The sequence below is a fragment of the Thrips palmi genome, unplaced genomic scaffold (genome assembly GCF_012932325.1).
Source record: "Thrips palmi isolate BJ-2018 unplaced genomic scaffold, TpBJ-2018v1 HiC_scaffold_18, whole genome shotgun sequence".
Lineage (NCBI taxonomy): Eukaryota > Metazoa > Arthropoda > Insecta > Thysanoptera > Thripidae > Thrips > Thrips palmi.
Window position 1 is genome coordinate 17,740,905 of NW_023144627.1, and position 10,571 is coordinate 17,751,475.

Below are 10,571 nucleotides of genomic sequence, written 5' to 3' on the forward strand. Positions count from 1 at the left end.
CAGATAAACAAGCAAAAAGCAAGGGGTAGGCAACTCAAGATTTTAATGTACACTGATTATATTTAGAGTATGATTACATGTGATTTCTTTTGACTATTTTATTATTTATCACTGATTATAGGAGGTTATAATGTTGATTATTGGGAAATATTGGGGATTATTTGAGCGCTGACCTCAATATTAGTGACTTTGGGCAGCCACTGCGTCAAATTTAGTCGCGGTCAAAGGCCTCCCTCGACGCCCTACTATTTTAAAGACCCTACTCTTTCATGCCCCGCCTCGGGAAGGCTTTGACCGCTGGCAGTTTGGGAGCAGTGGTTTCGCAAAAATGGTCAAAAAGCGAATGAATTTCAGAAAATCACCGTTTTTGCTGACTTTGAGCGGTCACTGCATCCAATTTAGTTGCGGTCAAAGGCCTCCCTCGACGCCCTTACTATTCTTAAAGACCCTACTCTTTCATGCCCCGCCTCGGGAAGGCTTTGACCGCTGGTAGTTTGGGAGCAGTGGTCTCGCAAAAATGGTCAAAAAGCGAATGAATTTCAGAAAATTACCGTTTTTACTGACTTTGAGCGGTCACTGCATCCAATTTAGTTGCTGCTCAAAGGTCCCTCGAGGCCCTACGATTGAAAACCTTCTCTTTCAGCCCGCCTCGGGAGGCGACCCCGGGGAGGGGAGTAGGGTTTCCTGGCTTGATTTCAGAATCACCTTCGCGAGCGGCACTGCTCCAATCCAGTCCGTCATAGGTGCGGGGGGCGGGGCCAAAAGACTCCGGTAGTGCAGCGCGCGCGGCGCGACGGGCGGGGCGCGGGCCTTTCTGCTTGATTACCTCATTGTCACCTTCGCGAACCGCGCCATCCAGTCCGTCCAGGCGAGGCGCCACCACACCGGTAGGCCGCCAGGCTAGGCCGCCGGGCCGCGGGAGAAAGTTATTTGAAACGCGTCTCCGCCGGCCGGGAAAGGCTATGAACGTAAACAGCGAGCGGCTCCAAATTCGCACAGGGTGCAGAGCAGAGCTAAAACTCAAAATTCCGTGAAAATAAGCACCAAATTTTTGACAGTGTGTGCGAGGGAATGAAACACCAAGTGTACAAAAAAAAAATTTAAAAAAAAATGATCAAAGTGGAAAATGAACCACAAAATTTCAAACGTTCGATCGAACATACAATGAAAAGAAACTCGCATGAAAATGGAATGAACTTAAAATTAATGATGCCTTCGAACACGCTTATAACCGTACGAAGCATTTAGAGGATACATACATAGTATAAACTAATTTTGTTATACGAAGAAATAGTTCGTAAATTACGAGGTATTTTCTTTGTGAAGCTTGTATGCTCAAAATAATACTTTGTTAAAACAAGCTACTTTTCTTTGCAAGGCGGAAAATAGTTTGTAAGGTTTCGACTGAGAACAATAAAAAAATGAAAAGGTGCACAAAATTTCAAAGTTTTCCGCACTGCAAACACAAAATCAGCACACAAAAACATCAGAAACACGGAGTAGGCATTTGAATATTTCGGCGCGCCAGACGAGACGGGCCGTGCTATTCCGACATTGTGGGTCCACGCGTGTTGCAAGTGAGTTGTGAGCGGCGAGTGGCTCTGGCTCTAAATTAGAGCGCCACGAGCGATCAGGCCGAGCGCTCCGAGCGCTCCGAGCGGCGGGGCGGCGGGGCCACGGCCATGGGAGCCGTCAGCCGGCCGGCCGGCCCTGTAGTCCGACTCCGAGAGTCGTTTTCGTCGCTCTGTCTCTCTCGCACCCATACGGGACGCCCCGTGAGAGTGAGAGAGACAGAGCGACGAAAACGACTCTCGGAGTGAGTCTGCGCGGCCCGCGCGGACTGCATCGGGACCACTCTCCTAATTCTCTAAGAGGGTTACGCCCAGCATCGCGGCTAACATACACTGGAAAAACCGTAAAAAAAACTCTATAAGAATGGCTGGATTTGAACGCACGGGTTTGGAGGAGTCGGCGACGCCTGTGGCGGCAGTGGCGCGGAGACTTCAACGCGTGGTAGAACAAGTGGGAGCAAATCCATCGGCATGGCTAGCATAACAGCTGGCATGCGTCCATCAGAATTTTCCATATCAGCAAAGACACTCACGCGTTTTGGCGCGGACACTCACACACACATGCACACACTCGTGCAACACGCACACACACACACACACACACACTCGCGCGTGGCAGACGCGTTAGGTGATTGATAGATACTGGAGGCGGCTGACTGCTCAGCCTCGGGCGACTTGTTCGAAGCGTGCTTACTCATCGCTTTCTCTCTCGCACATTGACATACCAGCGCGCTGGTGTGTCAATGCGCGGGAGCTGAGCCAGGCGGCTGCTGACTGATCCCGGACAGTATTGGTCCCGTCACTCCGTCTCTCTCGCACTCCTTGGACATCCCAAACAGGTGCAAGAGAGACAGAGCGACGAAAACGGCTCTCGGAATAATATCAGTCTCCAGGCGGGCGAGGCGCGCGAGGCGGTCGCACGGCGCGGCCTGGACTTCCTTGTTTCATACGAGACTCGCATGAGAATAGCGCGGTGGCGAATGAGCAGTGTATCAGTGCAGCTGATCTACGCGTTGCGGGGCACGCCGCGACCGTCTGTCCGTCTCGCTGTCTGTCTCGTTGTAACAAAGTAAACACAGTCCCATCTAATCCTACAAAATCCCCCATAAAACATCCTTTCCGTCTGTCCGTCCACCCGTCGAGCTGGGTGTCTGTCTGTCTCATTGTTGCCATTCTCTCTATAAACTAAACTGTCTGTCTGTCTGTCTGCATGCTCGTCCGTCCGTCTGCCGTCTGTTTGTCCGCGAGAATCACCCGGCGCAACTGCTTCCGTTTCCCCGGCCTCGTTGACGGCGATTTAAAGAGCTGAGAAAACAATTGCGACACTTTGGCGTGGGAAGGAAACCGCGAGGCAAAGCAGACACGCTCTGGTGACTCGTCGCTTCAGTTGTTGCTGCCGCTGCTCTTTCTTCTATTTTGCTCGTTTACTTTCACTGTGGACGCAAATCCACACTCTGAAAACCTTGCAAACTATTTTAGGCCTTACAAAGAAAAGCAGCTAGTTACAACAAAGTAGTCTGTACTATGTATGCTCAAAATATTTCGTGAGGTTTCAAGCGTGCTGGGTGGAATGCTGCTGACGGCTTGGCGTGATAGACCATTAGAAAACGAAAGTCTGTTTAACTTTTCTGAGTTTTTGAGTTGTCGTTTTTTCTGTGCGCCTCCTCAGGCTGCGGCAGGCGGGCTGGTGGCGCTGCTGGTGGCCATGGCGCCGCGACCGCCGTGCCCGAGCAGCCCAAGCAGTCCCAGTCCGTGATGCGGCGCCTGCTGCCGCGCGCGCTGCCCCGCCGCGTGCTCGCCGCGCCCGTGCTGGTGCCGCTGGTGTGGCTGTTGGCCGTGGCCGCGCTCGGCGGGGCGGGCCTCCGGTGGTCGCTGCCGCTCAAGCTGCCGCCGCCCGCGCCGCCGCTCGAGGGCCTTGAGGGCCTCGACGGCCACGAGCAGGCGGCGAGCGCGGCCCCCGCGCCCCGCCACGTCACCCGGTCAGTGTCCCCGGAGTCGCTAAGTGGGACTCGAACCGAACGCGTGACCCCACCAACGGATTCCTCGTTCGGAGAGCGATCCATTGGTGGGGTCACACGTTCGGTTCGAGTCCTGCGTAGCGACTCTGGAGCTCAAAACGCGTCCGGGACTTGACGGCCCACTGTGCGACTACAACGTGGTGCTGCTGTTGCAGGTCGCTGGCCGAGCTGGGGCTGGCGGGGCCGCTGGCGCCGCGCGGCCTCAGCGACTACGCCGTGCTGCTGACGCGCGTTCCCCGCGCCGGCGCCGAGCTGCTGTCCCTGCTGCTGCAGAGGCTGCAGCTCGCCAACGGCTTCAGGCTGCTGCAGCTGCCGGGGAAGTCCAGCGGGAGGCTGTCGCCCACGGAACAGGTGCGTGACTACACTGGGAAACAATGCGGGGGACTCCACACTGGAATGGCAGCGGCGTCGTGCAGTCTCCGCACTTGGAAGTGCAGAGTTTGCGGTGTGGATGCGGTGCACAGTGAGCCAGAACACCGGTGAAGGCGGCCAAAATTCTAGACGCTCTAACCGAACGTGTGACCCCACCAATGGATTCCCCGTTCGGAGAGCAATCCATTGGTGGGGTCACGCGTTCGATTCGAGTCCGTTAGCGACACTGCAGCTCAAAACGCGTCCAGAATTTCTCTGGCCCTCTGTGGAGCAGCATTCTCTGTCCTGGCTCAGTCGCTCACCTCTTTCTTTACTCATCTCTCTCCAGGAGGAGCTGGTCGTCGAAGTGACGGACACCCTCCGCCGGGAGGCCGTCCCGGTGGCCTTCCACGGCTCCGTCTACTTCACCAACTTCTCCACGTTCGACCGGCAGTCGCCCACGTACGTCGGCCTGCTGCGGGACCCCGTCGCCAGAGTCATCGCAGGGTACGCCACCTCCGTTCATGGTGCTGTCGTCTCTCTCGCACGCATGGGGCGCCCCGTGAGAGTGCGAGAGAGACAGAGTGGCGATACGGTAGCACTCCGCAACGCATGACGCCAACATAAACGCGCCCGCAGGTACCGATCTGCGTCCGCGGTGGCCGCCACCATGACCACACCCCAGCGCCGGGCCGCCCGACGCGCACGGCGGCGCGCTGCCGCCACCGCGGCCGTCCGGGAGGTCCAGGACGGCGATCATGGCCTCCAGCAGCGCGCCGCGGACGACGCGGAGCTGCTGTCCGCCCTGGAGCGCTGCCTGGCGTCCCTGGCGTCGACGCCGCGCCCCGAGTGCGCCTGGGCCGAGCCTCAGACGCCGTACTTCTGCGGCCACGACAGCCGTTGCAGGTAGGCCACACGCCGCGCAGGCGTGACCGTTGGGCTGCCTACCCTGCAGGCGCTCTTCGCGACGAGCGAGTCATTCCTAACTCGACGATTCCTCTGCCATGCAGGGACCCGGACGGCGACTGGGCGTTCCGGAGGGCCAAGGCGAACATCGACCAGTACTTCCCCGTGGTGGGCGTTCTGGAGGAGCCCAACGCCACCTTGGCCGTGCTGGAGACGAGGCTGCCCCTCTTCTTCACGGGCGTCTCGGACTTGTACCGTCACAGACTGCTGCATGGTGAGCCATCCAACTTACTTTTGTGGTATCATCACACTATTTGTCCCTGTTGCTCAAGTAATTCATTTTTTGATGCATCTGTCTGACTAGAGCACCATGCGAATTGGAATAGGGTAAGTGCCAATTTGAAGCCTGGCGTGCGGCGGAGAGTGGAGAAGAGACTCTCCTTGGAATACGAGTTGTACCTGTGGGCCAAGCAGAGGTTGATGCAACAGTTCTTTGAGGACTCGCAAAAACTGCCTGTGCCTGGCGAGGCAGGGGAAGACCGGATTGCCCACTCAATTCACAAGAGGGAGCAATCGTTACGGAAAAGTAGTTTAAAAGATTGACCACAAAATCCAAACAGATGCTAGTTTCAAATCTATCGTGTACGTTGACATAGGGTATGTCCTGTTGTGGTGATATGAAAAAAAGAATTTTAGTAATAAAATACACACCAATTGAGAAAAATGATGTTGCCATTTTATTCTGCTTAAGTTGTTTTACATTCATTTCAGTTGTCAGTTCCACATGAGTAAGAGAGGCTACAGTCCAGCTGTGTAGATCGGCATCAATTGGAAACACAATAAGTTAGTTGAAAAAGTGCACAAAATAACAATCAGGTTTAATAAAGATTTGGGAAATTCATTAAAAATCAGCCAAACCTGTAAACAAAAGAAATTTTGGAAAAAAATTAACACTTATCAAAAAACAAACAAATGTTTAAAAAATTATTGTTTGTCATACACACCTCTCCCTCACTTCTTTTTCGCATCCTTCAGACCAGCTCCAGCATTGAACTTGAAGAAAATAATGTCACCATCTTCCACAACGTAGTTGCGACCTTGCTGACGATACTTGCCAGCAGCCTGAAAATAATGTATACAAGTGTCATTATTATTGAATAAGGGAGATGCATACTAAAATAACAAAACAGCATCTTAATGCATGGGCACCTACTTTGCAACCTGCTTCAGAGCCTTCTTCTTTGAAGTCTTTGAACTTCATGACTTCAGCCATAATGAAGCCTTTCTCAAAGTCTGTGTGAATTTTGCCAGCAGCTTGAGGAGCCTTGGTACCTTTCTGGATGGTCCATGCTTTCACTTCATCAGGGCCAGCAGTGAAGAAATATTCAAGTGTCAGAGCTTTGTAACCGTTGACGATAATCTTGGCCAGAGCACTGGACAACCAAAATAAAAGTGTTATCAAATTTTATCAAGAAAAATAAAGCCCAAAGTATGTCATAGAGAAAAGCATACCTGGTAGTACCCTGCTCTTTAAGGTAAGCTTCTCGCTCAGCATCTTCCATTTCTACAAGTTTGTGTTCAAATGTTCCACAGAAGGGGATAATGAGTGCACCAGGGTCATTCTTGTCAACCCATTCCTTGATTTTTAACAACCTGAGAAAAGAGAGAAAAAAAAAATCAAACTCAGAAAACAGTATGGTATCTTAAAAAGTTGCTTATTTGATGAGTTTTTCTTTTTTGCACCTACCACTTGTTTTTCTTCTTGATGTAATCCTTCTCTGTAAGATTTACTAGATATATCATAGGCTTACTAGTAATCATCATGTGCTTGTTCAAAAATTCAATCTGGAATTTTACAAAAACAATTGATGTTAATCACAGCATAGAGGTATAAATGTACTAAACAATGTTCCAGAGGTATAGAACTCACATCCACTGCACTCCAGTCTCCAAAACGAATGTGCTTCTTCTCATTAACTAAGAGCTCCTTAACTTTAACAAGCGTGTCCTAAGAAGAAAAGTGCCAAGTCATCAAAAATAATCCGTAACGATTCCCTCCAGAAAAACAATAGTCTAAATTTCAAACATTTGAACTTACATATTCTGGTTTTCCTTTCTTGTCATTTCCTCTGATGACAGTTCTTTCCAGACCGTCTAAAGTTTTGGTCAGGTAGTCCTCATCCTTCAGCCGCAGTTCCTCATTGATAATCTCCAAATCACGCACGGGGTCAACCTCACCCTCCACATGGGTGACATCATCATCGTCAAAGGCACCTGAGAAGCAAAGAAAATAAAATCAGACACAAAATTGGATGCCCTCACACACAGAAACTGCCAGGGGTGCAGCCTGAGGCACCCTGGCAGCGTCGGGCGGGTGACCAAAGACCACTAGACAATAACACCTTTCAGGACATCTTTTGCTCGTTTAACGACCGATTTCGTCCAGGCAAATTGCCTCTTGCGGGACCGAGCTTTGCTTCCGGTGATTGGAGGGGAGGGGGGACAGGGGAGGGGGGACAGGGGAGGGGGGAGGGAAGAGGATGGTGGAGTGAGAAGGAGAGGAAGATCGACGGACGGGAAAACAGAGGGGAGAGGGAATAAAGAGAAGAGGGAGAAAGGGATATTTTTTCCGGGGGGGGGGGAGTGGATGCAAGGGGGCAGTGAGGAGAGGAGGTCGGGCGAGAGAGGGGCAGGGAAATGGAGAAAATTGCCAGTGGCCACTCAGTAATGTTGGCATGTTCATACTTGATACTCACGGCAAAGGTGGAAGATGGCATCACAAGCCTTGATGTGTGACAAAAATGCGTTGCCCAGGCCCTGGCCCTCGGCCGCTCCCTTCACCAGACCAGCAATGTCCACCACATTCAGGAAGGCTGGCACCTTGCTGCAAAGTAGTGACAAAGAAACACCACTCTCAATTATCCAAAGCAAATAATTTCAAAAATAAAATATAGTTTTGGGTGACACACTATAACACTTTCAACAATGGTATTAAGTTTTGCCTTTTACCTGGCAGGCTTGTGGAAGTTGCAGAGGTAATCAAAGCGCTCATCTGGCACAGGAACACGACGTGCTAGGACAAAAAAATAAAATTCCTGAGGTTAACTTAATGGATGGCTGCACTAATAAAGAAATTCATAGATGCAAAAGGAGAATGTGGAAGGGTACAGTTCACAGAAAAAACAATTGGAGATACTTATTCTCATTGGGATCAATGGTGCAGAAAGGGAAATTTTCTGCGGGCGCCTGGCTTTTGGTCAGAACATTGAAGAATGTGGATTTTCCGACATTGGGAACACCAACAATGCCCACCTTCAGGTTGGTACCGACTCTACCAATGAAGGGCTTCTTTTCTGGCTCTTGAACCTTTTTGGGCGGCATGACTCAGGCCTGCAAACAACCAAAAGACAGACATCAATATTTACTTCTAGCATGAAAACTCGGTGACATCAATAGCCATTACAAAACTCTGGAGAGGACAGGTGAGTCTGCAGAGGCAAAAACCATAATTACAATCCAGGGGAGGGAAAGTGGGGTTGGTATGCAAATGAGAGGAGCCTGGGGATCAAAACAAAAAGAGAGCCAAAGACTAAGGATGAAGGAAGCAGGCAGGAGCCCCAAGGTTCACATTTCACGGAGTTGTTTCCCTTTCTGCTTGGAGTCAATAACACACATCAGGATAATGATGAAGATGAATAGAGTATGCGAATTGTACTCCTTTTGCCAGAGCCACACCCATAAGTCCAGGCCATCAGATGGAGATCATGCCTTCAGGGCCAAAATCAATTACCCAGAACTGCATGATGTGGCATCATACAGCACCAAGAGTTCTAAAGCCTGATGCTTCAGTCTAAAGAATGGTAAAATAAAGAGAAACAGGCACAAAAACTGCAAGCCTGCCTTGGCTATCATCCTATTAGGGATGAAATGCTCATGGGAAAGAACACGTAACATACTTAAAATAGCGATGAAGGATGTGTTTTGGGTAGGAGAGGCTGACAAGCCAACATTGATTCACACTTGTCATCCCAAGGTAGTTATGAGACGTCCTTTCAAAAATTAGCTCTGAAATAATGTGAAATATTGTATGAACTTCAGTGATTAAAAATAGATGACTGGGTAATAAGCAACAGAATGCAAAAATGACATTGATTGCCAATATTCATGAAACTTCTTGCCAGCACAAATTTAAAGAAGAAAATTTAATGGTAATGCTGGAGATGAAATAATTCCGTGAGTAGAACGATATTTGAAACGAAATAAACGCACATATCATAGCCGGTGTACACAGCCAACGTAAACCTAACCTTACCCGTCTACCTACAAAAGTGCGTCAAAAGCGTATCTCATCAAAGAACAGCTCGGTGGAACAATCGTTTTGATACGCAGAGACAAACCAAATCACAGATTTCTTTGCATACCTGGGTAAATAATGGCAAGGCAGGAAAATATTGAAAGAAAGTCAACACATGGACGTGAGCCCCTGACTGCCAGCTGGGTGGGGAGATACAGAAGGGAGAGAGGGGGGACGTCGAGCAGGCGTGTATGAGAAATTGCTCTGCCACAACTCAAAACCAGGCTGGCGCCAACATTTGAATTGACGTATGAATGAGTGGATGAATAAATGAATGAAATGAAAAGGAAAGGATCGCGCTCCGTTTCTTTGCTTAGAAGAGGCATAAGATACAGTGTAGAAATATGTCTATGTTGCATTTCAAATCCAAGAAGAGTCAATTTCCTGCAATTTCCTGATTAAAACTAGCTAAAATTCCTACTGTCGCCAGTCTCTTATTATAATTCTGTCCAAGAGGGTCTCATCATAGATAATAATTGTCAAGGTTTCAACTGAAGCCAAGCCGCAGGAATGGACGCGGCCCTTCATCGGTCTAGAGGGTGTCATTGTGAGCGCCCAAAAACCAAACTAACTTCGCCGGTACTCGAACCCCGCTCCGAGGCGAAGCAAACTCGTCACCGCTTTACGATGTGGGCCTCTAGAAGAGGGATGAGCCTTCCTTACCCGGAGTTGTCGTTTTCTTTGTACCGAAAGGAATCCCTGCAGGCGAACGTAATTTCCTCTAATGTGTTGATGTGGCGCTGCGCTGCGGGCGCACTCCGGGAGGCGCCGTCGTCGCTCTGCCTCTCTCGCACTGATGAGGCGGCCCGTGGGGGTGCGAGAGAGACAGAGCGACGAGGGAGGCTGGGTGCGCGCGGCGCCAGTCCCCGCCATCCCGGCCCGTCGCGCCATGAGCGTCATTACCGGCAGACTCGTCGCTCTGTCTCTCTCGCACCCGTGCGCTTCTCCAGAAAGGTGCGAGAGAGACAGAGCGTCAAAGCGACCTTCCGAACCGCTCGGCAGAGACCAGGACGCCGTCCGTCCCGTCTGGCTCGTTAGAAAGGGCCCCGGTCCCCGCCGTGTTGAGGGCCCGCCCGGTCGCCTCTTTCGGGACCTTCGGGACCTTCGGGGGGACACTGCAGAGCGATTCCCAACAGCGATTTCGTCGCCCCGTCTCTCTCGCACTCCCACGGGGCCCACCGTAAGAGCGACAGAGACAGGGCGACGAAACAGAATCACACCAGGGACCCCCGAAATGATAAAAAGCCGGCCGGTTGATTGAACGCCCCTTCCCGTTCACAAACCGAGCGCGTCTCTCTTGCACTCGCTGGCGGGGCGGCGAGCCTGGCCGGTGACGTGGCCTGCATGGTCGCAATCTTCGCCATTCACGCC

The 10,571-nt window shown here is 51.1% G+C and overlaps 2 protein-coding genes across 2 annotated transcripts; one reads left to right on the forward strand and one right to left on the reverse strand.

Moving 5' to 3' along the window:
* Window positions 1–3,326: 3,326 nt before the first annotated feature.
* LOC117644752 (uronyl 2-sulfotransferase-like) lies at window positions 3,327–5,755 on the forward strand. Its single transcript, XM_034384366.1, has 7 exons — window positions 3,327–3,550; window positions 3,745–3,940; window positions 4,290–4,447; window positions 4,580–4,634; window positions 4,713–4,846; window positions 4,951–5,120; window positions 5,211–5,755. Exons 1-7 carry the CDS (start codon window positions 3,327–3,329, stop codon window positions 5,447–5,449), a joined length of 1,176 nt encoding a protein of 391 aa, XP_034240257.1. The 3' UTR covers window positions 5,450–5,755.
* On the reverse strand, window positions 5,561–9,396 carry LOC117644610 (obg-like ATPase 1). The gene is made up of 11 exons (XM_034384218.1): window positions 9,268–9,396; window positions 8,047–8,236; window positions 7,856–7,916; window positions 7,603–7,730; window positions 6,945–7,120; window positions 6,777–6,854; window positions 6,594–6,691; window positions 6,359–6,499; window positions 6,060–6,279; window positions 5,851–5,968; window positions 5,561–5,764 (listed from the first exon to the last, which is right to left on the reverse strand). Exons 2-10 carry the CDS (start codon window positions 8,225–8,227, stop codon window positions 5,858–5,860), a joined length of 1,194 nt encoding a protein of 397 aa, XP_034240109.1. The 5' UTR covers window positions 8,228–8,236; window positions 9,268–9,396; the 3' UTR covers window positions 5,561–5,764; window positions 5,851–5,857.
* Between the last annotated feature and the right edge of the window lie 1,175 nt (window positions 9,397–10,571).

Coding starts and splice junctions, on each gene's coding strand:
- LOC117644610 (XM_034384218.1), bottom strand. CDS start 8,227: ATGCCGCCCAAAAAGGTTCAAGAGCCAGAAAAGAAGCCCTTCATTGGT. Junction 7,731..7,855: donor AACTTCCACAAGCCTGCCAG/GTAAAAGGCAAA, acceptor ACTACTTTGCAG/CAAGGTGCCAGCCTTCCTGA. Junction 6,692..6,776: donor GAGACTGGAGTGCAGTGGAT/GTGAGTTCTATA, acceptor GTAAAATTCCAG/ATTGAATTTTTGAACAAGCA.
- LOC117644752 (XM_034384366.1), top strand. CDS start 3,327: ATGCGGCGCCTGCTGCCGCGCGCGCTGCCCCGCCGCGTGCTCGCCGCG. Junction 3,941..4,289: donor GGCTGTCGCCCACGGAACAG/GTGCGTGACTAC, acceptor ATCTCTCTCCAG/GAGGAGCTGGTCGTCGAAGT. Junction 4,635..4,712: donor CCACACCCCAGCGCCGGGCC/GCCCGACGCGCA, acceptor GGCCTCCAGCAG/CGCGCCGCGGACGACGCGGA.